General features: G+C 44.9%; 2 protein-coding genes across 8 annotated transcripts in view; both read left to right on the top strand.

Annotated features, from left to right (window-relative positions):
* Positions 1 to 15,090, top strand: part of LOC309337812 (neuronal PAS domain-containing protein 4-like) — a 36,315-nt gene extending 21,225 nt beyond the window's left edge. For 3 of the 6 annotated variants that reach the window (XM_081854681.1, XM_081854682.1, XM_081854683.1), the window contains 7 exons: positions 3,077 to 3,240; positions 3,829 to 3,934; positions 5,312 to 5,564; positions 6,489 to 6,598; positions 7,782 to 7,929; positions 11,685 to 12,661; positions 14,659 to 15,090. In XM_081854681.1, coding sequence (XP_081710807.1) covers positions 3,077 to 3,240; positions 3,829 to 3,934; positions 5,312 to 5,564; positions 6,489 to 6,598; positions 7,782 to 7,929; positions 11,685 to 12,661; positions 14,659 to 14,690 — 1,790 coding nt within the window. In that variant the 3' untranslated portion in view covers positions 14,691 to 15,090. The remainder of the gene's footprint in view (positions 1 to 3,076; positions 3,241 to 3,828; positions 3,935 to 5,311; positions 5,565 to 6,488; positions 6,599 to 7,781; positions 7,930 to 11,684; positions 12,662 to 14,658) is intronic. The other 3 variants (XM_081854685.1, XM_081854684.1, XM_081854686.1) reach the window with 1 other exon arrangement.
* Positions 15,091 to 15,291: 201 nt separating this feature from the next.
* RRP36 (ribosomal RNA processing 36) overlaps positions 15,292 to 27,686 on the top strand; it is a 30,299-nt gene continuing 17,904 nt past the window's right edge. Inside the window, exons 1-2 of one of the 2 annotated variants that reach the window (XM_081854949.1) lie at positions 15,292 to 15,597; positions 19,910 to 20,388. In XM_081854949.1, coding sequence (XP_081711075.1) covers positions 19,953 to 20,388 — 436 coding nt within the window. In that variant the 5' untranslated portion in view covers positions 15,292 to 15,597; positions 19,910 to 19,952. Of the gene's footprint in view, positions 15,598 to 15,870; positions 16,020 to 19,909; positions 20,389 to 27,686 lie in introns of those variants that run through there. The other variant, XM_081854950.1, reaches the window with a different exon arrangement.

Genomic DNA, 27,686 nt, shown 5'->3' with positions numbered 1-27,686 from the left:
GATGCAACATTAAAAAATAGCATGGTTTTGGAAGTAGCTCTGGGTCTACAATGACCCAGAAAAACTCTGTGACACACCCTGACTCTGGACATCCTTTTTATTGTGCATTTGTTATTATCTGTGCTCAAGATGGCATTGGGCTGGTTATATGCAATCCCATCTTAAGTACTGTTCATGCCTGCAAACGTTTTTGGGGTGGACATACTGCTTTGTTTCAAACTGGTGTATGTCCCACTACTTCCTGTGTGAGAGCCCGTGTGGTGTAGTGGTTAAGAGCGGTAGACTCGTAATCTGGGGAACCGGGTTCGTGTCTCCGCTCCTCCACATGAAGCTGCTGGGTGACCTTGGGCCAGTCACACTTCTCTGAAGTCTCTCAGCCCCACTCACCTCACAGAGTGTTTGTTGTGGGGGAGGAAGGGAAAGGAGAATGTTAGCTGCTTTGAGACTCCTTTGGGTAGTGATAAAGCAGGATATCAAATCCAAACTCTTCTTCCTGCTGAAACCCTGTAACTTTTTATACTGGATGTTTGTGGCGCGGGGAAGGGGGAGGTGCCCTGCCTTTGTTCCACTATAGTGCAAAAGTGCTGCTTCGGATTACTATAGAGTGATAACACAGGCAAAATTGTTTTTAAAATTGTTGGCTTTAAATGTGTTTTGATGTATTTTGATTACCGTTTTTAGTTTGTTTTTATTCCTTTGTATTTTATAGTGTAGGTTTTTTTTTAATTTTGTAAACTGCCTTGAAACCCAACTTGGCAGGGAAAGCGGGATATAAGTACTTTAAATAAATAAATACACACTGGGAAAGCATCGCAGAACAACTAACAAAACGGAATGGTGTGTAGACAGTCCATTATAAATCTGCTACTAATGCACGGTTATTGCATCGATGGCACGTCCAGAATATACCTGCAAGAAAAATGTGGCCGGGGCTCTGTCCTGGCCTACAAATGGAACCTAAGCTTAGCTCATAATCATAGAATTGTAGAGTTGCAAGGGACTACAAGGATATTCTAGTCCAGGCTTCCTCAGCCTTGGCCCTCCAGATGTTTTGAGACTACAGTTCCCATCATCCCTGACCACTGGTCCTGCTAGCTAGGGATCATGGGAGTTGCAGGCCAAAAACATCTGGAGGGCTGAGGTCGAGGAAGCCTGTTCTAGTCCAACCTCCTGCAATGCAGAAATCTTTTGCCCAACGTCAGGCTCAAATCCACGATTCTGCGAGTGTCATGCTCTTACCGATGGAGCTATATACTGATGCTCTTCTATGCAACTTAAATATTAAACCAGTCTAGGTTTAGTTAGAAAATACCCTGTTCTTTTAATTTTAATGCAATGCCCCATTACATCCGTCACTTTACTCCTGAATCTTTAATAGTACTTTAATTAAAAATCTGGAGTTGAACCACAATGCTTTACTTTAGGGGAATCTTACCCACACGACGGTCCTGCCTAATGCTACTGAGCTGATGGAAGAAGAACAGACTAAATCCCTATCCGTATGTTCAACAGAATGCACACATGAGGGCTTAAACTGGGGAGGGGGAACAGGCACACACGTGCAACCCCCTCCCCAGCATCTCTGTCTGCCTGGGTTACGCCTGTCCCCAAACTCCCCACATTCAACAGGAACGTCTGGCGGGGGGCTTGTAAGCGCGTTCCTACATTGTGCAAAATGGACCTCCTGATAAGACGGCATCGGCAGTAAGCCCTCACCTGCAGAGTTGCTCAGAGTTGCTCACCTGTATAGCTCAGTCGGGTATATAAGGGGTGAGACGATATTTCACAATAGTGAAAATAACATACAAAGATGCATCGTTTAGGGTAAGCCCTTGCGTGTTCTTTTGAACACATTAACAGGGCTGTTAGTCTGTCTCTTCCATAAGGCTAACTCAAAATATTTTGCTGCCTGATGCAAAGGACATGAGGGCAGGTAAAGGTAAAAAGGTAAAGGACCCCTGGATGGTTAAGTCCAGTCCAAGGTGACTATGGGGTTGTGGCGCTCATCTCGCTTTCAGGCTGAGGGAGCTGGCATTTGTCCACAGACAGCTTTCCGGGTCATGTGGCCAGCATGACTAAACCGCTTCTGAGGGCATCCCACATACAAAAAACAATTTGGTCAGGCAGTTGAATAATTTTGATGCTGGTGGTAGGATATAGTCCTCCACAACTCCTGAGGCAACAGGCTGGTTTTTTGTGGGGTGGGAAGAATGCATGTTCTCCAGCATATACAGCTCCCATCGTCCAACAGAGCAAAATGGCCAGGGGGCTATAAGACGAACAACCAGGGGGTTGCTGCTGCCTGAGGCAGTCACCTCATATTGCCTTATGGTAGGGCTGAGTCTGCCCTTTCCTCTTTGCGGCACCACAAATTTGAATCTTCCATGTACAGTGGTACCTCGGGTTACAAACACCTTGGGTTACAAACACTTCAGGTTACAGACTCTGCTAACCCGGAAGTAGTACCTCGGGTTAAGAACTTTACCTCAGGATGAGAACAGAAATTGTGCACCAGCGGTGTGGCGGCAGCGGGAGGCCCCATTAGATAAAGTGGTACCTCAGGTAAAGTGGTACCTCAGGTTAAGAACGGTTTCAGGTTAAGAACGGACCTCCGGAACGAATTAAGTTCATAACCAAAGGTACCACTTTATTCAGAAGTGGAGTGCCCTCAAAGAATTATGGGAAGCGTAGTTCATCCCTCGTTGGAGCTACAATTCCCAGCACCCTTTACAAACTACGAGTCCCAGGGTTCTTCGGGGGAAGTAATGTGCTTTAATTGTGTATGTGGCCTAAAGTATTAAAAGGTGGGTGGTGGCACCACTACCCATGTGTCAAAAGGGAGTCTCTGGGTCGTTCTGCCTCACAAGGGAGGCAGATGCTAGAGAGCCTGTGCATAGCACAAATTTATGCACAAATCAGGGCTCTCTCGCTCTCTCGTCTGACGCAGGAGCTGAAAAGTTGGAATCATAGGACCGTGGAGCTGGAAGGCGATGTGCAGCAAGCCTTTAGCCAATTAATGGGAAGCCTCGTTCTGTGGACCCAGAGAACCAATTAATCTATCTCTTTATTTTCTCAGATTTACATGAAGTGATGGGACTATCCTCTAATCTCGGAACTTCTGCTGCACTGAAAGACCCAGAACTGCTGCTTTCCCTCCCGGGGTTCATCCTGGCTTTCAGTGCAAATGGCAAACTGGCTCACATCTCTGAGAATGTGTCCCACTTCCTTGGATTTTCTGTGGTAAGTCCAGGCTATCGCAGGTGGGGGGGGGAGCCAAGTTTGCCTTGCTTGATCTAATCCAAGCATAGGCAAACTCGGCCCTCCAGATGTTTTGGGACTACAACTCCCATCATCCCTGACCACTGGTCCTGTTAGCTAGGGATGATGGGAGTTGTAGTCCCAAAACAACTGGAGGGCCGAGTTTGCCTATGCCTGGTCTAATCTAATGCAGTACTGTCATTGAATTCAGCTAGCTATCTCTCTCCAAGGTCTAATTTGAGTTTTTCCCCAAACCTTTTTCACTACGATCCTTTCAACTGGAGGCAAGAAGGATTGGGGCTGAAATTTGTCAACCTGCAAAACATGCTAACGTTTGCAATGGGAAATGTCTGTGGCATGAAATGCTATGGTGTGCAAGTAGATCAAAGAAGGCAATTTTGCTTACAACTCCTAAAGCTTTTGTTAGAATATTTAAGGTCACACTTCTCCTTCAAAAGTTTCTAGTTCTTAAGGTTTCATTTTAAAAATATCGTGGCACACAGCTACATGCTAAACAAGTTGCCTGTCATCATTCATTGGCTGCTATGATTTCTCATGCTCTTCTTGCAGGTAGAACTCTTAGCCCACACTGATTCCATCTTTGACCTCTTGAACAGCCCAGCAAGCGGGATTGTCCAGGAGAAGCTTGGTTTTGCCCAGCAGCATCCAGGCACTGGTAAGGACAGATCTTTGCAGCTGGGGGATAATTAATATTTATGTTACACGGCATCATCTCAGCTGGTTAGCATGGTATGCTGAAGAAATAAACATCAGCGTCCGATTTCATATATTCCTTTAATGTGAAAAGCAAAGTTTCCTTTCTTTTTTTGTTCTTTGTTTCTTGTCTAGAAAAAGAAATATATTCCACCTTTTATCAATTGATTTCAGGGTAGTTTAGAGTCGCACACAAATACAATAAAAACAAACATCCATTAAAGCCACAATAGAACAACAGAATACTGAGATCAATTCAAATCAGCCAGCACATCTAAAAACCCTGGGTGAACAACACCAAAGCTTAACCTGGAATCTGAAAAATAACAAAGAAGGTTCTAGTGAAGCCTTGTTGAGGAGGAAGTTCTATAAACAGTCAGTCACAGCTGGTCTCCACGACCCACCTCACTTCTGGGGCACTCAAAGAAAGGGACAGCAGTTGAGGAAACACTGCAGATGTTCCTGGACTCCAGTTCCCATCAGCCCCAGCCAGTATGTCAGAGACTATGGGAGTTGTAGTCCATCAATATCTGCTGTGCCACAGGTTGTCTACTCTTGCTTTAAAGGTAAAGGGACCCCTGACCATTAAGTCCAGTCATGGATGACTCTGGGGATGCGGCGCTCATCTCGCTTTACTGGCTGAGGGAGCCGGCGTACAGCTTCTGGGTCATGTGGCCAGCATGACTAAGCCGCTTCTGGTGAACCAGAGCAGCACACGGAAATGCCGTTTACCTTCCTGCCGGAGCGGTACCTATTTATCTACTTGCACTTTGACGTGCTTTCGAACTGCTAGGTGGGCAGGAGCAGGGACCGAGCAACGGGAGCTCACCCCGTCGCAGGAATTCGAACCTCCGACCTTCCAATCGGCAAGCCCTAGGCTCAGTGGTTTAGACTACAGCACCACCCGTGTTCCTCTTGCTTTAGATGGTCTTAACTCTAACTGCAACCTGGGTGTAAAATGCATCTTCTCAAACAACACGGAATTGGGTGACAAGTCATTTTCTTTCAGCTTGTCAGACTAGGGAGAGTGAATGTGGGACCTTCCAGATGTTGATGGACTAGAGTTCCCATCACCCCTAACTAGCAAGACCAATAGCAAGGGATGATGGGAGTTGTAGTCCAGAAGCATCTATAGCCACAGATCACCCATCCCTGTATTAGACCACAGAACTGGATTTAAAATCGGGTTACACAGAGAATGAGTTTTGTGTTGGTGTACTTATTGCAAAAAGGAATCGGAGGAGCGCCTCCAAGTTCCTGCCTAGTATCAGCCCTCACAAACCTCAATCTGCCTCTGAGCTTTAAGCATCCTGATTTATTTATATTTTAATTGCTGCAGAAATTGAGTTCATCACTGAAATGCGCACTCTGAGAGCCTTTCGGGTGAGGTATGGAAGGAACCGTTTGATGTCTGTGCGTGGCAAATTCCTCATGCTCACCCCGCAGTCGACCTCCTCCTCTCCTGCCTTGACCTTTGTTGCCTTCTGTACTCCTGTCACACACCTGTCAGAAGATGTAGATGGGGCTTCCAGGGACTCCTCATTCCAGAGCCAGCACACACTGGATATGAAGATCGTGGAGATGACTGACAAGTAAGAAAAATCCACTATTTGAGCAGTTTAGTAGGGCCAGTATGGATATTATTTATGATATAATTTATTCAATTTATATCCTGCCCTTCCTCCCGAAGCCAAAGGAACCCAGGGTGACAAGCACATCAATTTTAAAAACAAACAAAACATTTTTTGAAGCATTATAAGACCAGTTAAAAACATTCTATCAGCCATTGATTTCAGGGTTGCCAGGAGCAGCAGTTTCCAGGCATCAAACCCCGGGGTAAAAGAAATGTTTTTCAATTGTTCCTGAAAGTCAGTAGTGATGGAGAGGGATGCATCACACAGCGACAGCATTCTACAAATAGATTGAGTTGCCAAATGACCAGAAAAGAAAACCTGCCCTCTGTTCCTGTGTTTTGATCTGCAATCACTAGCAGGTGAAGATTTTCATGGAAATCGACTGCTGCCAGAGCTTTTGGTGGCCGGGCTTGGGCAGAATCACACTTACCTGTATAAGCACAGGAGCAGAGGCCAGTAAACAAATAAGTTGGCAATCCTATTCTAGGCAGTGGTGTTTGCTTAGCACAAAAGTTCTGTTGTTGCCTGTTGTGCTTTCTTTCCCACTTAATGATGGAGATACCATAGTATTGTGTTATGTACTGAATTGAATAGGATTCAAAATGCAGCAGTCTGATTGGTCCTAGAACAATGCAGCAGTATGATTGGTCCGCAGAAGCCACCCAGTCCAGCTCCAGGTGGAAGTGAATCTGCAACCTGATTGGCCTATAGGAATTAGCCAATCACGTGCGGCCCATTGTGTAAATAATGTATATAAAGCAGATATTTGGGGGGAACATTCATTCCTCGCTACTACGAGCTGTATAAACAGCATGAAATCCACACTCAACTCCAAGTATATTTCATATTGATTAAACTCTTCCCTGTTTTCTCCCCCTCAAGCGTTATTTACCATCTTGGTTATCAAAAGGAAGAGCTGGTTGGACAGTCTTGGTACCGTCTTCTGCATCCTGAAGATACTGGAAGAGCTGTAGAGATTCACAGGACTCTGAGTGAGTGTTGTGCCTGAGACAAGAATGACTAGGAAGATGGAAGCAACATCCACACCTCTTTAACAGTCATGGCATCACTCAGAGAATCATGGGAGCTTTCCTACGCACATCCCTACGGAAGTAAACCCTACTGAAAACATTGGGTTTCTACTTCTAAGTAAACATCCATAGGCTTGCACCATTGGAGTGCTCTCACCACATAGTATTAAACAAGCTGGCCAGTATTTTTTTAGACTCAGCTCTCATTTATGATTTGGTGAAACAGCTGGCCTAACTTGCAGGGTGTTGTATAGACATATACAGTCAGTCATACCTTGGTTTACAGACACTTCAGGTTGCGTTTTTCCGGGTTGCAGACTGCCGAAACCCGGAGGTACCAGAACGGGTTACTTCCGGGTTTTGGTGGTTGCGCATGCGCAGAAGTGCTAAATTGTGCTTTGTGCATGCACAGATGCGCCAAATCTCAACCTGCATGTGCGCAGATGCGCCGCTGCGGGTTGCAAACGTGCGTCCACTGTACTAATAGAATTTGGAGTAGGGTGGTTAGAGAAGAGGTGGGGAAAGAGTACTGAGTGCCTGCATGTTCAATACTTTTGTAGTAGAGGGTTGTTATGCAGTTAGCCACCTTAATTTTAAGGGTCAGGTAGCCTCGATACTGGCAGAAAATCTCATGTGACAATGTACCTGTGATAGGTAGCCATCCAGCCTCTGCCAGATTTGAATGGCTTTAAAAGAGGATTAAATCAAGTCATGGAAAATAAGGCTATCAGTTGTTTGCTAATCCTGATGGCTATATGATTCTATCTCCACTGTTGGACACAGAATGCTTCTGAGTACTGATTACTGGGAAATGCAGGGGAGGGTGCTGTTGTCCTACTTGCAGTTTTCCTAGTCATATGGTTGACTGCTACGAGAACAGGATGTTGGACTTGATGGGCCATTGCTCCGATCCAGCAGAGCTCTTCTTATAATCTAATTGGGTCCGTGGACCAGAGCCACAGCTGGCTTACTTGTTTCAGCTGGCCTTTGGGACTCAGGATTATGTTGGCATAACTGCTTTGCAAACTTGTCAATATAGAACAGTGGCAATACGTAATTGCAGCTCAGTTGACTGCTGTTCTTCCAGTTACCAGGCGTTCTATGCGCCTATGTTTAAACAAATAACCCTTTCTTATTTTTGCAGTTTCAGTGCACGATTCTGGGAGACGCATTCGGCACACGGTAGTCCGTCTACTCTGCAAGGACCTGAGTTGGGCTTGGGTGCGAGTTCTTGCGATAAGGGAGAATGGAAAGGGAGGAGAGCTGATCACTTGCACCAACCACATTCTCAGGTAAGGTCATTCCCTGCATAGGTAATAGTAAAGGTAAAGGGACCCCTGACCATTGAGTCCAGTCGTGGCTGACTCTGGGGTTGCAGCACTCATCTCGCTTTACTGGCCGAGGGAGCCGGCGTACAGCTTCCGGGTCATGTGGCCAGCATGACTAAGCCGCTTCTGGCGAACCAGAACAGTACACGGAAATGCCGTTTACCTTCCCGCTGGAGCGGTACCTATTTATCTACTTGCACTTGACGTGCTTTCGAACTGCTAGGTTGGCAGGAGCTGGGACAGAGCAATGGGAGCTCACCCCGTCAAGGGGATTCGAACTGCCGACCTTCTGATCAGCAAGTTCTAGGCTCTGTGGTTTAGACCACAGCATCACCTGTGTCCCGGTAATATTCAAGGGCAATTCCAAACTAAGGTGCTTCCTTCATTTTAAATTATGTTGCAGTGGAACTGACTCCCTTGGGAGGTCATGGACTCTCCTTCCTTGGAGGTTTATAAGCAGAGGTTGGGTAGCCATCTTTTCATGGATGCTTTAGCTGAGATTCCTGCATTGCAGGGGGTTGGACTAAATGACCCTTGGGGTCCCTTTCAACTCTACAATTCTATGGTTCTGTGAATTATTATTATTTGCATTCTACATCATTATCTCGATGTGATGTATAATAAACACATTTAAAACTGCAGATATATTTAAAACTAAACCAAAACAAAATAGACCCGGCCAACACCCATTCATCCGGCTGGGGAAACCGCTTGGAACAAAAATGTCTTCCTTCATTTCCAGAAAGCACAGATGGTGGCTGGCTGCCAGATTTCAACAGGAATGCTATTCCACAGAACTGGGGCAGTCACACTAAAAGCCCTGCTCCAAGTTACTTTGGAGAGGGCTTCTGAGATCTTTGGAACTTGCAGGAAAAGCTCTCCCACAGATTGAAGTGACCTACTGGGTATATAAGAGATTAGGAAGTTTCTCTAGTAACCCGGTCCTGTATAGACCTTATGTGTTAGTACCAACACCTTGAATTTCACTGAGTAGCAGCTTGGAACCCAGTGCAAATCCCACAAGGAAACTGATATATATGCTGGCAGTAGTTTGTCTACACAAGCAGCCTTGCTGCTGTCCTGTGCACCAGTTGCAGCCTCCAGAGCATCCTCAAGCATAGCTCCACATAAAATGCATTGCATGACCATGAGATGGGGACCCAGTCATTGCCGTCCTCTTCTCCCCATGGCTCTTCCGACTTTTCTCATAATCTAAGTTTGAAAAAAGAACTCAGAACAGTAGCACAGTTTATGTCTTCTTTGCCGTAACACAGGGTTGTACTCAACTGACTCACAACAGGTTAGACCCCTTGTAATTAATGGGTGTGACTAAAGTAAAATCCATGGATTTGAATGGATTCGTTCCAATAGTAGTTGGAGACATGCCCTAGTTTTAAAGAGGTTTTCTTGAAAATAATTGGGCAATAGCACTTTAAAACATCTTACATCATTCGACTTTTAAAAAGATTGCTGAAATAATGTCTTTGGGGTGTTTTTTTTAATTGCTGTTAAGGCAACTTGTGCTTTCCCTTCCCTGCGCTTATGGAATGCAATGGACAGAATATAGCTGGATGTATAGTGGTACCTCAGGTTACATACGCTTCAGGTTACAGACTCCGCTAACCCAGAAATGGGTTAAGAACTTTGTTTCAGGATGAGAACAGAAATCATGCTCCTGCGACGTGGCAGCAGCAGGAGGCCCCATTAGCTAAAGTGGTGCTTCAGGTTAAGAACAGTTTCAGGTTAAGAATGGAATGAATTAAGTACTTAACCCGAGGTACCACTGTACACAGAAAGAAAAAGCAGTTGCAGCAGCAAGGATAGCAGTTTGAAAAGTCGACTGCATTTCCACTTGTAGCATACAACAAAAGATGAAAAAAGTGCTCCTCTAGACAACCTGCTTATTGAGCATTTATCCTGATTTTCTTGCACAAAGCTTATGCAGAGGTTTGGTTAGATCTAGGCTTTATTGAGCATTCATCCTGGTTTGCTTGCGGGGTGTTTATATATCTTCTGTGAATCATTCATTCATCTTCCACTTTTCAGTGCATTTCCATGTCACTTTCCTAACTACAAAAAATCCTCTATTTTTTTCCTTTTTCAAAGTGAATTCGCTGTGCTAGGGCAGCAGAGCATTTTAATTGTACAAACCTAAATTTTCTGTATGCACTTAAATTACCGCCCCCCCCCCAAAGGTCTGGAGGCAGCCTTGATGAAAAGCGCTAGGACAGGGGTCTGCAACCTTTAAGACAAAAAGAGCCACTTGGACCCGTTTCCGAAGGAAAAAAAACTGGGAGCTGCAAAACTCGTCATTATAAAAATAACTTTTTTTGTCACTTTTTTATTATTTCTTTGTTTGACCCCTCAGAATTACTCCTCCTCATAGAAATAAACGTTAAATTAACAAGTTACCTTTTGTGTGTGTGTGTGTGTGTGTGTGTGTATGTGTTCTTCACTCCCCTTCAAAACAGTGACCAGCGTACATGCCCCTTACAATGTAGTGGGCAGGCGGGCGGGAAGGTGACGTCGGGACGGTGCGTGACTAACGCACGCACCGCCCCCATGCGACGTCACAGCCAGTACAGTGCCCGCCACAGTGGGGAGTGTCGGGGCGCACAATGCGCCTCCTCCCCTCGCTAGTATCCGCCCTGGAGCCGCAGCAAAGGTGTAAAAGAGCCACATGCGGCTCCGGAGCCGCGGGTTGCAGACCCCTGCGCTAGGAAAAAGGAACATCTCTGGTTCTTGTTTAACTCTTCATCTCCCCCTTTCCCAATTTCCTATGTCTGCAAATCTGAATTGGCTCCAACGTACATTGGTGTTGCAAACGACACCTTCTGCTTTCTGTACTACGTTAGCAATACAGTGGTACCTCGGGTTACAGACGCTTCAGGTTACAGACTCTGCTAACCCAGAAATAGTACCTCAGGTTAAGAACTTTGCTTCAGGATTGTTAGAATTCCTGATCCATGCTTGCAGTCATGGTGTTGTTGTCTATCACATGACGGTATATGTTTTGACTCCATAGAGTGGGAAGTGACGGAGACAGGATGTTTGTGTTACTGTGTTCCATGACATGGGACTATTGTCCTTTGTCCCCCCCCCCCTTTTGCTGTCTGATGCTAGAGAAAGAGGGAGCCATGTTGCAGTGCTCCGTGTGTGTTTATATGTAAATAAAGTAGATTAGCCAAAATGCTGAGTTGCTGAGGCTTGTCACATGCATGATACACAAACTCTGCGGATCCCTAAGTGTGCCGGTGTCGGTAGGCATCGGTCGCTGTGATGTTCGGGCAGAAGAAAGCTTATGAAGCTCCCGAACGATCAACCACGAGGGAGGGAACATGCCAGTCGGGCATGTATGTCTCTGCCAAGCTCCTACTCGAGTGTAGGCTGAACTCCTGACAAGGATGAGAACAGAAATCACGCGGCAGCAGCGGGAGGCCCCATTAGCTAAAGTGGTACCTAAGAACAGTTTCAGGTTAAGAACGGACCTCCAGAACGAATTAAGTTCTTAACCTGAGGTACCACTGTATTTGCAAATTCTAGCAAATGCCCTCTATGCAAATGCCCTCATTCGCTTGTGCTCTCACAATACTTTGATTATGCTACACAGTGGCATGGGAGGACCAAATCTGGTTTGAGTGCCTGTGTCAGTAACCTTCCTGTTGGTATGATGGCATCCAGCGCTTATTTCAATGCACACTTTTTGTATCCTTGCATAGGGAGGAAGAAGCCCTCTATCTCCGGAACCAAGACCCACAGCGTGGAGCTGTTTCCCCAGCTATCCCAAATCTTCAATGCAATTCTGGAGAAATACAGCCGCAGATGACAGTGCTGAACGAAGCCAGTTTCTTCCCTCAAGAACCAGTGGCAGCCATGGATGAGGCACATGAGTACAACCCCTCTCGGCTGCTTGAGGCATGCGAAGAAAAGATGCTTCCTTCTGCCCTCCAGTCTCTGTTTCCAACCAACATCCCTCTCCCTAACATGCGGGCTGAGGCAGGCACCCTGCAGCCGCCTCAAGAAACGGGACTTCCATTCTTTCCAGCAGGTGGGCCCCAAAGTCTCTCCAGCCTAGACAATGCCAACAGGCTGCCCTCCATGAACCCTTATGTCCTCTGCTCCCCTGGAAATGCACTTCCTCCTGACAGCAGCCCTCCTGTAGACATTTCTCCATTATTTGAAGGAGGGCCATCCATAGGCATGTTCCCAACAACAGGTACAAGCCCTGACTCTGACAGATGGGCCATCAGCATGCTGGCTGGACAAATCCACTCCCTAGCTGAAATCTTCTCTCAATATGCAAAGCAAGCACCTCAGAAGTCTACCGGCATTTCCTTGTGGCCCAGACAGTCCGCTGAGGACACTCACATGATACCAAGGCAGGGTTTGGGGACTAATGGAGCTCTAGATTTCCCTGAGGATCTCTCTGTGGATGAAGACGTCATCGCCAGCATCTTAAACAGCTTCCTAGACCCTAACCACTTAAACCCGCTCACTTCTGAGCTTGGATCAGAAAGCAGTTTTCACGCATTAAACGCTGAGCCACGGGCTTCCTTAACCCAGACTCCTCAAACAGACGTAACTCCTTGCCTTGACCAGTGCCTCTTCTTGCATTCTTTGTCTTCCTCTGCATCACCCAGTACCCATGTGCCTGACTCCCAGTGGGATGGGAGATTCCATACTGTATTTCAGCAAGGTACTGCTTGCCCTTCTTCAACATAATGTTACAGTTTATAAAGAACCAATAAAGCAGGGGTGCAGAACCCATGCCCCTCCAGACGTTCCTGGACTACAGCTCCCATCATCCCTGACCATTCACCAAGCTGGCTGGGGCTCATGGGAGCTAGAGTCCAGGGACATCTTGAGAAAGACCAATTATTGGGTTAAATAGTGCACCCCAAGAATTTGTCTTTATCAGTTTGAAGGACCGTATGTTCTGCATCTCTGAAATAAAGTAACTGCGGCCAGTACAATCCTGAATTCACCTCAACTCAGGTTTGATGCAGGGCGGAATAATAAACTACATGGCTGCTGCTTTAAAGGTTTTGTCGTGCTGGCATTCAACATGTGAAATTTTCAGTGTCCAGTCATATGGCAAGACCAAAATTACAATGCCCCAAACCACTGAGAAGCACTGCCTGCCTGAAGTTTGCAACCATCTCTCTGTAAACTTTATAGCAGCTACTGCATGCTTGGCCCGTATGAATCCATACTGAGATGAAGGGTTTATGGAGAGCTTTCCTGGCTGGAATAAAAATGGGCAGTACTGTCTTCATGCCAGAAGTAGGACCTCCATAATGCCTGGAGTGGCCTTAAAACAGGGTATATATCTAAAGATATTTGTACAGCCCTGGGATGATGACCTGCAACCCATGACTGACTGGCTTTAAAAGAGGATTTGCCACTTTCAAGAGGGATAAGGCTACTAGCCACTGTTAAGTTGTGGGTGAAAATATCAGACGACACAGCAATTCTTCAAACAGCTCTTCTTTATTCAGAGGCCAGAACAGAACTGAGCAGAAGGGCTCAGTCTGCCTGCTTATATAGAGCTCCAGTACAACGTTACTGTAGCAACTTTCTAAAACTATCCAATCACTGAACGTCACTTTCGATCCTTCATTTGCATAACTATCTACAGTATTCATCCAATCACTGAATGTCACTTTCGATCCTTCATTTGCATAACTATCTACAGTACCCCCCTGCTGGCCCAGGGTGAGAACTTCAGTACATAACAGCCACAATGGCTATGTTCTACCTCGAGTGAACAGCATGCCTTTGAATAAGTAATAAATTGAAATAAATAGATAATACCTGCAAAAGGCAGGTAACAAGAGTATTGTTACAGCCAGGCCTTGCTTTCACAAACCCATGTTGCCATACAGAATAATCTGCTCAAATACAGCTGCAACACATGGCTAATAAATGTAGTAAATGTATTATTATTAGTGGTTAGAATGTCATCCAAAATTTACAAATAATCAGCTTAAAAATAATATATATATCAAACCATAACTAAGAAGTAGTCAGTGTGATGAATTGCTGGGAGGGAACACCACAACGCAAGCCACTCCAAAAACAGGATTCTGGGCTAGATGCCAGGCCTTTGGTCAGATCCAGCAACCAGGATCTTCTATTCTTACCTATTTACAAGCCACAGCCCTTGACTCCCCTGCCCCCAATTTATAGCCAAATCATGCCTGCTACAGCTTCCTGAACACAGTAGCTGAAGCAGGGTTGGCTCCATCACTCCTAGCTAGCACAGCCATCAAGTGGGAATTGCAGCAGGCCAGAGTTCCCATATATGAAAATAAAGGGCAAACGAGCTTCCACCCCATCTAATTTGTACAATGTCCCTCCTTCTTGTTGTTGCCATCTCTCTCGGGACACAATGGAGGGGCACATGCACCTTTGGGGGGTGAAGTCAACATGTTGGAAAGCTGTAATGACTATGATGCGAAAAAGCGTTAATCTTGCTGTTGTTGGCACCCGTCTGTCTCAGGGGACTATGAAGGAGTGCGTGTTTAAGGGTCAAACCATTGGAGAGTTACAGTGCCTGATGTGGCTGTAAAGACAGATATGGGAGAGACATGTTTTGTTGCAGCTGGGGCAGATGAAGGTGTCCGGTTGTGCTGCCGCAGGTGCACCACAGCGTTTCTTCTCTCTTAACTCCTGCATCCTTATTTCCTGCAGGTGTCTTTCCAGAAGAGGCCATGTTCTGCTGAACGTGCCCTGGTTGCCCCCAAGACTGACTTTAGAAATGAGAGCCCGTGTTGGCAGATAACCTGGCGGTGGAGACCTATCCTTCAACATTTCTCTAGTGAAATGGGGATGGCCAACCATATCCTCCCAATATTTCTGCAATATTTCCTAAGGAGAAGCTGGACATTCTGGGATCAAATCAGAAACCTAGGACGGCTCCTGAAAATCCTGGAAAACAGGAAAAATTGGAGGGTCTGTGGAGAATGGGATTGGCCTGAGGCATGAGACCACATAAGAAAGTGACCAGGCACACTGCCAGTGGAGCTCAACCACCTTCTTATGTGGACAGTGGAGGACAAGCTACTACGACGCAAGGAATGCGACCGCCCTCTAGGGGGCGCTGCAGCGCGCTTATCAACAATAAAAGAGAAAAAAAAACTCCACTGGGCCTTTTGTTCTCTCGTTGGTTTATTCGTGACGCCACAGGGGAGGCGGGCCCTGGCCAGAGCCTTCCCGCGCGCATGCGCGTCCCGCCCTTTGTGACGCTGTCCTCTCCCGTTGCCAGGATACGGGAAAGCGCTGCGGGGCCGCGGCCTGCAAGCGGGGCTCTAGCGGCGCTGGGAGCAGCCGAGCGAGGCCTGGCGGGGGCGGGGGGCGTGGAGCGGAGGCGGCGCGTCAGCGGCAGGTGGAGCTCCGGCCCGGCGGCGGCTGCTCGCGCGACCTTCCTCTTCCGGGTTTGCGGCCCGTCCTTCCCTTCCAGCCTCCTCGAGTCCTGACCCCGCAACGCCGCACCCCCGAGGCAGTGTGCGAGGCGGGAAGGACCGGGGACCAGAGAGCGGGGTTTGTTTGGGGCCTTGTAAGCTCAAGGAGGAGGGGGGAAAGCAGTGGAGGAAAGCCCCTTGCCTGCCACGTGACCCAACAGGACTGCAGGTCGGTTCATTCATATATATCTATATATTTCCCCCCGTTTCATAGAATCGTAGAGTTGGGAAGGGGCCGCACGAGGGTCATCTAGTCCAGCCCCTTGCCATTGCAGGAATTCATTTCTTTATTTTGCCCCACGTGGGGCTCGAACCCACAGCCCCGGGATTAAGAGTCTGTTCTACCGATTTAGAGATGGTTATAGGTTGCCTTTTTCAGAGCTGACAACCCTCGCGATGAAATACAGTGCCCCAGTTGCAAGCAGTTTATTGCGAATTTTAAACACACATCCCCCCCAGCTGTAATAAAACATAAACACCCGGCCCGAAAACAACGAGCAACAGGGTGTAACGATAAACAGCAACCCACCAACAGTGAGAGAACACGGTAGCAGAATGGAAATGCCGTGGTAGGAAAGGCCGACGGGGCAGGTGGGTTTCCAAAGTTTTCCCAAGGGGCCTGTTGGTCCCCAGTTAACCAGGTCACCAGTTGGCAGTGGGTTCTGGAGCTGTGGGGCGGCCCCAGAAAATGCCTTTGCGCCAGGTGTCTTAACTGCTTTTTTGTGGCAGGCAGGTGAGAAGGGCTATCAAAGCTAAATGGAACCTCCAGGGGCAGAGGCAGTCTATCTCTGGAATAGTAGGTGTTGGGGCCGGGGAGTGGACAACGGGAGGCTTACTCCTCCTGGCCTACCTGAGGGCAGTTGATGTAATTAGATTGCAAGTGGGAGGGCTTTATCCTTGGGATCCACTTTCTTTTTTCCAGAACCCTGAGGTCTGTCTGCTGCAGCCATGTGCAGAACAGTTGCCTAGAAAGTGTGGTGTTTGTACACTTAGAAGTAATGATCAGGACAACTCTGGGTGCTTCTCAATCCTGGAATTTGTTTTTAGTGCCAGAAATAAGCTGATATTCCTTCCATGCAAAATCCAGCCTTCCTTCTCTTCCCCCAGCCTCCTATCAGCACTTAATTTGTTTCACCAGGGTGGTGTGGGGGAAAGGAAGGTATTGTTAGGATCTGCATCAAGTACAAGTAGATCCTTTGTGATCTACTGCAAGTCACCCAGAGATCTACTAGTAGTATTTATTCATCGTTTGTTTGATTTATATACTGCCCTTCATCAAAAGATCTCAGGACGGTTCATAATATAAAAACACAAGATAAAAGCACAAATAATAGTAAAAAAGGAGAGATAAAACAATAACCACCCCCCACACCCTTGCATTAGACCGTCCAATCCAGCTGCGGTTTTCTTACCATGCGCTTCACAGAATAGATTCCCTTACATGGATCTATAACTTACTGCAGAAGGAACATTAATGGCATATATCTCACTTCACCCTTAAACTGTTTTTCAAGCTACATTAAACCACTAAGTGAGAGGTCATCTAGAGTTCTGAGGTTTGCTGTCATTGATGTGCTCATGGCACCCAGCTCTGTCTCCTCATTAGATTTATTTCAGTTATTGGTCCCCTTAAGTCATTTGCACCACACGAGGAAGGGGGCTGCATTTTCACACCACCCCAAATGTCACCTCTAGCCCTGACCTCTGCATTTTGATTGAGTGGAAGATCTGAACGGTATGCTTGCTAAAAATCCAAAGACGACACCATGTACATTAGATTTGGCACTTTCTTACAGGTGCTAGCTCTGTTCCTTTATTAGCCTCATAACAGGTTAGCAATACAGTTTAACTGTTAATTGCTATTGGCTATAAAGCTTACCTTTTGATTTCTGTCTGGTAGTAAAGTTACAAAACCCATTTTCTGAAAGTGGCGACCCTAGGGCATCTCTCTATCATGTACCCTCAAAACATTGTATATTTGATCCAGTGTCTTTGTGACTTGAAGAAGGGGCATCCTTTATTGCCCTCCTCGGAGTTCTACTCCAACCCACACTTTCATAAGCAATTTAAAAGGGTCTCTTGCTTCCGTGTGCCACATTTCTGTCTCATAAAAACCCCACATCTTAGCTGTGTGGAATGTGATGATTGAACAACAAAGAATATGAGAGTTCCCTTTTTGGATCAGACCAAAATCAGGTCCAGGGTCTGGTCCAGGATGGAGATAACACCTTTGCTCCATTGCTTTGCTCCCTGCTTCTGATAAACAGTACTGAATGCCATTTCCGAATATGGAGTCCATAGTCATGTAACTGTCTACTGTGAATTTGTCTACAGTGGTGCCTCGCAAGACGAAAAGAATCCGTTCCGCGAGTCTCTTCGTCTTGCGGTTTTTTCGTCTTGCGAAGCAAGCCCATTAGCGGATTAGCGCTATTAGCGGATTAGCGGATCAGCTGATAAGCGGCTTAGCGGATCAGCTGATAAGCGGCTTAGCGGATCAGCTGATAAGCGGCTTAGCGGATCAGCTGATAAGCGGCTTAGAGGCTTAGAAAAAGGAGGGGAAAAGGGGGAAAAAACCCGCAGGAACTCGCAAGACATTTTCGTCTTGCGAAGCAAGCCCATAGGAAATTCGTTTTGCGAAGCACCTCCAAAACGGAAAACCCTTTCGTCTAGCGGGTTTTCCGTCTTGCGAGGCATTCGTCTTGCGGGGCACCACTGTACTAGAATTTAATTGCTGTGGGACCACCCCATGATATGCTTTTAAGGACTTCTGAATATGGGCATGGTGGGAAACAGGTGCAGAGCAAATGCTCTTCCTCAGTTTCCCTAAGATCTCTACCAAAAACAAGACCTCTGGAAAATAGACATCAACAGAAAAAGGCTGACTGGCCCTGCGTGCTATTAGTTATGAGTCAGGTTTTGGAGGTATAGTGTAAAGACACATGAGGCCATCACCTTGCTAAAGCTAAGCAGTTCTGGGCCTGGTCAGTGCCTAGAGGGGAGACCATATTAAAATCATATGTAGGTTCCAGGACAGAGGAGTGGCAGGAGATAACTGAGGAAAAAATACTGCTTAACTAAATATGTAAATGGATCCTGGGATTAGGCTGGATTTGTTTCCTCCCCCAGTACCGCCCATTTGGGAAGCAAGCATATAGATCAGGGGTAGGCAGCCTAAGGTCCGTGGGCCAGATGCGGGCCAATCGCCTTCTAAATCCGGCCCGCGGATGGTCCAGGAATCAGTATGTTTTTACTTGAGTAGAATGTGTCCTTTTATTTAAAATGCATCTCTGGGTTATTTGTGGGGTATAGGAATTTGTTCATTCCCCCCCCCAAATATAGTCCGGCCCACCACATGGTCTGAGGGACGGTGGACCGACCCACGGCTGAAAAAGGTTGCTGATCCCTGACATAGACTGAGTTTCCCCTCCCCACTTGGGTCAGGTAGAGCTGCGATAAAAGATATGAAACAGGGATGGGGAACCTATGGCACGCCAAATGATGTAGGATTGCAACCAGAATGACCAGTGAGCAGGGAGCTGTGGTCCAAGAACATCTGGAGGGTCAAAGGTTCTCCATCTCTGCTGCAAAGGAACCAACTGGGTAACTCTGCTAGTTGCTGCAAAACGTTATGAGGTCCAGGTCTCAAAAAATTGTGCCAAAAATGTTAATCTTTAAGGTGCCAGGTGTTCTTCTGTTGCTTTTTGCTGTTTGCTGTCAATGAAGTGCCAAAGAACGACTAGAGCACTCTTTTTCCATGGCCTTATATTGTACTGAAATTCTAAACCCAATCACCCATTGAAGTTAGTCAGAATTATGTCCAAATAAACATGTATAGGACTGCATTGTAAGTCCTGGGTCAGACCCAGCCCAGCAGAATGTTTTAGGATTAAACCTAGTATGTTGCATTATTGAAAGCTTTTCCTGTGCAGAATTTTGAGAACATCAGGAGCTCTGGACAAAACGGAGTAGGAATTTTCCTCAAAGCCTCTAATGGTAGTTTCTATTCCATTGCATTTCTTGCCAAGGAATATAATCATTTTAGTGGGTCATCTATTTAGAGCAGATATAGGCACCCAACTTTGTAAAGCACCAGACAGAAGGCAGCATCCATTTAAAGGCCTAATGAGTAGCTAGATGCTTTTACTGCCAGTTCATTAGAGCATCCCAATATAAACAGGAAAACACACCTCTGTATTTCTTTTCTGTAAGAATCTAAGCACTACAATTCTGTTGTGGGGTTGTAGCAAAATATATATATATCAACCTCATGAGCCTGCCCCATATACACACAGTGTCATAGTCTGCCCCCCAACTCGGAGAATAAGACAAGCCTCCAGCTTTGTAAATTAGCTTTTGGTGCAGCTGTTTCTTGCCCTGAACTGTGCACGAATTGGCCTGCTTGCCAACAAATGGTTAGTTACAGTTTCTGTGGCAACTTAAACTGTGATAAGGTGGAGAGCTAACAGTAGTTTCTCTTTCAGCTTGAGTCTAGTGACTTGGAAGCCTCCCAAAACCAAAAGCCTTATGAAGCAGCTGCGTGGGAATAAAGGTGGGGGCAATGCCAGAAAGAAGAGTTCCCCCTCTGGTAAGGACAGCAGGAATCCAGCATTACAGACGTCCGAGGACAGCAGGCCGATCAACATCCTAAATCCAAAACTGTTGGCTCAGAAGCGACCTCTGCAAGGTTTGAGCAGTATGGGAAGCAGCACCGCAGGGAGTCCCGAAGATGCCAAAAGACCAAAGCTCTTGCCTGAAGTGAATTCTCCTGGCCAGGAATCCGAAGACGAGGAGTCGGATGACAGTGAATATGAGAGAGCAGAGAGTGAGAGTGATGACAGTGATTATACAGACAGTGAAGACGACGATGACGACGAAACTGGCAGCGATGCCTCAGAAAGCAGTAACAAAGGCCCTGAAGAAACAACAAGCCAGCCTTCTTCAAAGACTGATTTAACAAAAGGTAAACGTTGATGCTTGGAAAAATTCAATAAATAGTGCATCTTTGTGTCACCTATCAGCCGTTTTGAGCTTTTCTTTCTCCGGTGGCTTCTGCTTCTAATTAACCGCCTTAGATGTGCGTTTGTAACCATTAATATGCATTATAGCCACCATTCAGATGCGCTCCTTGACACTGCTCTCTTTATCACCTAACCGTCCTACATAATTGCCTTATCGTCAGGTGTGTCTCATGCTTCGTGCCGCCTCTGAAAGCAGGAAAATAACAGAGAGTGTGCCTTTCTGTGTCATACTCTGCATGAATGTATATTCTGTTGCTCAGATACCAAAGAAGTTGGGGCTGTCGGTTGAATAATCTATTGCATCCTATTTAGTGGAAACATGTTATTGCAATCCAAAAAGTTGTGTTGAAATATGGAATTGCCTGTCATTTTTAAGGGCTGCATAAATGCCACATGGTAGTCAAACCACTAAAAACAATGATGGCTATTCCTCACAACAGCTGATCAGGCAAAGTAGGGCTGGGTGATATATCTATATATTGTACAAAACCGGTTTGAAGGTCACATCATGATATCTGTTTCATAATATTTGACTTGGCAGTATATCGTGAATCACAATGTGTGTGAGGGCTCGTCAATATCTGGTTTTCAACATTGCGATATATCACCAGCTAAACATCACCGATAAGGATGGAACTATGCAGAGACAAACAGGCTACTTACTTGGCAACTGCTACTACTTAGGGCTCTAAAACGGATAGATGTCATTATTATCAATCACCGCACAGTCAGTTTCATCAGCAGGCAAGCCAAAATGCATCCAAACTTGGGGTTATGGGCTTGGCTTCCAAATTGTGGTATTCAGGACAATCCAAAGTACAGTGATGAGTCATGGGAATACAAATAATCTGGGACTGCCAGTAGGCTTGCTAGGCGACAGAAGTGGTGGTGGCAGAAACAGCAAGGGCTTCACAGGCAGTAGTGGCAACAGCCTTTAAGGCCCAATGGTGACGGCAGAATCACTGGCGGCCTGCGAGGCCTGGCGGCGGCAGGAGTTACTGTCAGATATCGTGATATATCAATAAGTTGAGATGTTTAGCTGATGGTATATCGCGATATTGAAAACCAGATATCGCCCAGCCCTAAAACAAAGCTGTGTTATCCCCCTGTTGAAGTCTGAGGATGGGGGAACGCAGGCTGGAGAAACAGTGGCTTGTCTACGTTCACCAAGGTAAGAATTGCTCACTGGAAACGACACACTTGCCTGCTGCCCTATAGCAGCTCACTGTTTGCACCCCGTCAACGGTGCCATTGCCTCGGTTGTCTAATGAGAACACTTTGTAATGCAGGTTAGTCTTCTGGTTGGATGTATTGCATTTTCTCATGTAGGAAGGGGGGTAGTCTCCTAAATAGGTACTTTGTTGGCCTCAGGTTTGGGTGATCTGTTTTCCTTTACGCTGTCCTGACAGCAGATTAAAGAAGCTCAAAGAACGTTGTGGATCTTTTGAAAGTTCAAAATATTACGTTATGACAGTGCTAATTTGTTCCTTGTTTGATCTCTGCAATGGTTCTAAAATTGTTTGCCACTAGTTTCAAACCTGAAATATGTAATGTGCGTTAGTGCCCTCCCCAAGAGTTGGTGCAAGTGTAGCAAATTCAAAAAAAGAGGGAGCTCGAGGAGTAAAAGAGGATTAGGAAACAAACTTTGGTACTGAAAATGAGCATTTTTTTGTGAGTCATGTTGACTGCTGCAGTAAGCAACTGATCTTTGTAATAAATCAGTTTAGTTACTACTTGAAAGCCAAGTTTGCCTCGTGGTAATTCTGTAGATTTCCGCTCTTTGTCATATCTGTTGAGAATTGACTGTACTCTAGAGTTCTAAATGTATGCTCAAGCCTTCAGCCAAAATTACGGTTTGGTCTACTCCACAGAAAGAGCTTATAAGGGCATTGTGGAACTGTCAGCAAGAAGCAGCCGGAAGCACTAATAAAGAACAAATGAGCCACTCAAAACATGTTTTTCTGTTTTGAAAATATGCTTCCTAAATGCAATAAGCAATGTGATATGATATTTATAAAATCACTGAGTGAGATTTCCTAAGGCAGCCTTTTAAGTTAGCTTTGGAATTCTTGTTTCAATGCAGAAAAACAAGATTTGCTCTTAAGAATTGAGACTGATTATATCTTCCAAAGCCACAGAAAGTTGTGAAATCCAAGCTATCAGAATCTTGTCTTCCTTCCTTCCTTCCTAAATCATGGAACCGACTGAGAATTGTGCACCTTAAACATATTTAAATTATATTTGGTAGTGGTAGGTGTTGTCTTATCTTCTCACTCTTCTAAAGTCAGACAACCATTGTTATATTAATCTTCTGAAGGCTAGAAATTTATTCAAATTAAAACAGATTGTTTTTATACTGATGTGCTTCCAAAAACCATATCTCTGACAGTGCAGTCCAGTACACATCTACTCAGAAGTAAATGGGTACAGAGTTGCTGCCTGGGAGAAAATGCAGTTATCTCAAGAATCTTAATTTGAAAAATGTTGAGAATTGGCAACACTGAGAGTGATGCTTTTACATGAATTAAAAAATGGCTGGTGTACCACAAACAAAGCACAATTATAAATAGCAGCGTGGTTAATTGGGAAAGTGTCTAATGAGTTCACCAGGGACGCAGATTAGGTCTCATTTAGCATAATAAATGAATCTAGAAGAGGGAGCAAAGAGCACTAATGAAATTCAAATATGAAAGCAGAAGGTGGTGAGAACATAATCAATTGGCATACAAATAATAGGTAGCTAGGTGGTGGCACAAAACACAGCCACATACAGCTATTCTTTTGCCGGGAATAAATCATTGGGAACAAATTAATTTTAAATGCATATAATTTAATATCAAATGCAGGTCAGGAAAAACATGGGAAGATGGATGAAGAAAGGTTTATGGGCAAAGCCAGCGCTGCTTCTCTAATCTTTTATGAACAGGCAGCCAAAAACAGATGTAGTTTGTTAGCCATATAGTAGAGACAGAGGCTACTTCTTGGGCATTCTGGTGTGGTTAGTTTATTTAATTTACATAGCGCCATGAGTGGGTGTGTGGTAGCTTGCGCGCGCAAACAAGTCCTCTTAATATCTAAATTTTATGTTGAGGGGCAGCCAATGTTAGAAATTAGCCGGGCACCAGGTGCGTTTTGCTACTGGCATGGGTCCAGTTGTGACTTATGAGGAGATTTCTGGATGCCAGGTTGGCAACCACAGTTTAAAAACAGCCTTAGTCCATAACTAATACCATTTCCCTTGTGTGTGTTTCTCCTTGCATACTGGGACAAGTGAATTGTTGTAACAGCAACCTGCACGCAAACAATGCAGTTGAGATTATAGAATTCTAGAATTGAAGAATTGCAGCGTTGGAAGGGACCCCGAGGGTCATCTAGTCCAATCCCCTTAGCGAACAGACATTCTCTTGTGGCAACCGCAACCCAGGTTTAAGGGGGCATTTGGGGCCTAGCCTTTGTATTTTGAGTTTCTAAAACTGGGGGCATCACATGTCTGTGTTGTGGGGAGATAATGGGTCAAGGGGAACATGGAAGAATGTGCATTTAGGTTGATTATTTTGGCTTTGTTTCAGGAGGGACTATTTATTTATTTATTTATTTATTTAAATAATGAGGGCTAAGGGGTTTTTCCTGAGGAAAGACACCCCAAGGTGTTTAGGGCATACAGAAAGGAGAAATGGTGCCATTGTGTATGCCAGGGGTGGGAGGAGAACTTTGGACCGTTGGTGGTAATGGAGCTGAAGAAGTGAAGCAATGAAATTTCACGTAGTTCCAGAAGACTTGATCATGAGTAACGTTGGCTATCGCCCTGTCTCGGCAGAGATGGGAGAACCTGGCTGTGCTCCTCTTTGTGAGAGCAGTCTCCTTGGCATTTTGACTGGTTTGGTGGCCCATAAAAAGCATGGACTGGCAGCCAAGGTGTCCAGCCCGCTGTTTCCTTGTAGCATCCTAGTTGCACACAGTTGGTTTGTATGACAACGGGTTGCTATTTGGATGAAGGATAGTTGTGGAAGGAGAGAACTAAGAGTCATAAATATGTTGAAAGCATTGCAAAGAGACAGAAAAGACAGCGGAATTATGACATATGCAGTAGTGTTTTGAATTTGGGTTGCCTGCATTTTTAACACACACGCACACACATTCCCAGAATTCAAAGCCCAAGGAAAGGCCTCCGTTATCATGAGGGCTATAAAGAGAATCGGGAGGTTTTTATCACAGTTTTATTTTATGGTGGTTATGTAGTGCTTTAATACTGCCTGGTACTTCCGAGAGATTTCAGTCTATATTAGGCAAATGCCGGTGATGAGAGGAAGAGAGGGAAAAGCGTGGGATGAGACTTAATAATACAAATAAAAATGAATTATCGGGAGTGAACTCAGCTCAGTGTTTTGCAAAAAAGAGACTTCAGTGAGGAGTAATAGACAGAGCTGCCAACTGAGACAAGCTTTGGAAAGCTACTCAACCATGCTTTGAGCTGAATCTGAATGGGACGTGGTTCCCCGCCTGCATCCCAGCTTCTATAGGGAAACTTTTGCAAATGTGAATGAAATGGAATTGACACAGTACATTCTTCCGAACTCGGCAGACAGTATCTAGTGTTTTCTGCTCAGAACTTTGCAGGCAATAAATGGGGTGGATGGTTTAAATTAACTTAAAAATATATGCTAATGAGATAAAAGCCCTGGTTTGAATAATCAAATTTTAATTGGCTTTTCTGGAGAAAAGTAGATTTCCATTGGCAAATGTTGCCATTAGACAAATTGACTTCCTCCAAATTACGCAACGGTTGGTACATCTTTTTTGCTATTTAGCAAAGTGCCTTGCGTGTTTATCCATGTAGTTAACGCAGTTAAATACCTTAATATCCTTGGGTTTTATTAGCTATGCAGTCGTACAGTGGGAGCGTGTAAGCAGGCCTATTGACTTGAATAGGACTTAGTCACTAATAATAATATATCCTTGGGATTCCAGCCTTAATATGTTAAGCAATACAGTGGTACCTCGGGTTACAGATGCTTCAGGTTACAGACGCTTCAGGTTACAGACTCCGCTAACCCAGAAATAGTACCTTGGGTTCAGAACTTTGCTTCAGGATGAGAACAGAAATTGTGCTGCGGCGGCAGCAGGAGGTCCCATTAGCTAAAGTGGTACCTCAGGTTAAGAACAGTTTCAGGTTAAGAACGGACCTCCGGAACGAATTAAGTTCTTAACCCGAGGTACCACTGTATTACATTGCTAGACAGTTTGACACTTCAGATTTCAGTACCGGTATTTCAGGCAGTCCCAGCTGGTGAGCCTGACTTTCGCTCTGGCTGAACATGTATGGCATCCAATCTGTTTTGTGCTGGGCTTTCCCATTACCCTTGGGTAGAACCTTTTTTTGATATTTGTGGTCTTGGCCTTTCTTGCATCAAAGAGCAGGCTGACCTTCTACCCTCAAACTATGGAATTTACAATATGCTGTGATGGCCTCCAGCTTGGATCACTTTAAAATGGAATACTGTTGCCCATGGTTACCAGAGTTGTATTAAATTTCTGTTTTGAAATTATGAGCTTTTGTTTCTACGGTAGTTTTAATTTTATTGTGCTTTTATTTATTGTAAGCGGTCATTGGACCTTGTGGTAAAGGGCAGGTAAGAAACATAATAAATAATAGTCATGATGGCTATATAACTTGCAGTGTTATACATTTTTAATTTTTGATTAAAAATGAAGACACTTTTACCTAAATTTTGATAAAAATTTGGTCAACTTATTTTTAAACACATGATTTTACTGGTGTTTTTAATTTATATTTTATGTAAACTGCTTGGAAGTGTTGATGTTTAAGTGGTATATCAAGCCTTTAAATAAAGGACATGAGTCAACAGTGTGTGATACAGCAGCAGCAAAAAAGTGAATGCTATTCTAGGCTGCATTAACAGAAGTATAGTGTCCCGATCAAGGGACATAATAGTACTGCTCTATTCTGCCCTTGTCACATCCCACCTGGAGTACTATGTTCACTTCTGGGCACCACAGTTTAAGAAGGTTATTGACAAGCTGGAATGTGAGCAGATCAGAGTGACTGAGATGATAAAAGGGCCTGGAAACCAAGCCTTATGAGGAAAGGTGGAGAGGGTTGGGTATGTTTAGCCTGGAGGAAAGGAGACTGAAAGTTGCTTTGATAGCCATCTTCAAAGATCTAAAGGGCTATCACATGGAAGATGGAACAAGCTCATTTCCTGCTTCTCTTTTTTTTTAAAAAAATAATATTTATTACTTTTAAAGCTTACAAAAAAGAAAAAGAAGAAAGAAGACAAAAGAAAAAAGAAAAAAAGAGAAGAAACAATACAATATATAAACAATACAGAACACAACCTTAACACATTTAACTAAACACAATAAACAAAACAAAACAAAACAAAACAAAAACAATTTAAAATTTTTCTGCTTCTCCAGAGGGTAAGGACTGAGCCAATGGACTCAAACGACAAGAAATGAGATTCTGACTAAACAATAGGAAGAACATTCTGACAGTAGTAAGAGCTGTTTGACAGTGGAACAGATTTCCTCAGGAAAGAGTAGATACTCCTTCATGGAGGTTTTTGAGCAGAGGTTAAATGGTCATCAGTCATGGATGCTTTCCTTGATATTCCTGCATTGCAAGGAGTTGGGCTGCAATGACCCTTGGGTTCCCTTTCAACTCTACAATTCTCTGATTCTAATAACATATTAAATGATAACATAGAAGCAAATCAGTACACCACTGAATGCCAGTTGCTGGAGACTACCAATGGAAAACTCCTGTTTTCCCCTCATCCTGCTTATGGGCTTCTCATTCAGTATTAACTGAATGCTGAATGGATAGGCCTTTGGCTTGATCCAGGAAGACCCTCCTTATATTCACTGCATCAACCTCTTCTTTTATTGATGGGCAGTTGTATTTATCAAATCTGTATTACACGTCAAACAACCTTTAGCGAAAGGTCAGAACTTGAAGTGATTAAGCAAGATACTCCAATTGCTTCCTTTTTTGTTGTTGCTTCAAATAGTCATCTTGTCCTTTTCCCTTTTACCAATGAGCAGGGAGGAAGCTTGAACTGAGCCTTCAACTTGTAATGTTCTGATCATATTGGGTGGGGGGGAATAGCATGTGTCAAGAAAATCGCCACTTCCCAACAGCTCCTACCTAGGCATCTTGTCTTGCCCTTCAAAGGCTCTGGACTGTTGTGATTCACTCAGGTCTTCTACATGGGCACTG

The sequence above is a fragment of the Podarcis erhardii genome (assembly GCF_964252035.2).
Source record: "Podarcis erhardii genome assembly, chromosome: 3".
Classification (NCBI taxonomy): domain Eukaryota; kingdom Metazoa; phylum Chordata; class Lepidosauria; order Squamata; family Lacertidae; genus Podarcis; species Podarcis erhardii.
Note: the sequence above shows the minus strand (reverse complement) of the source record. Positions and strands in the feature narration are given on the sequence as shown.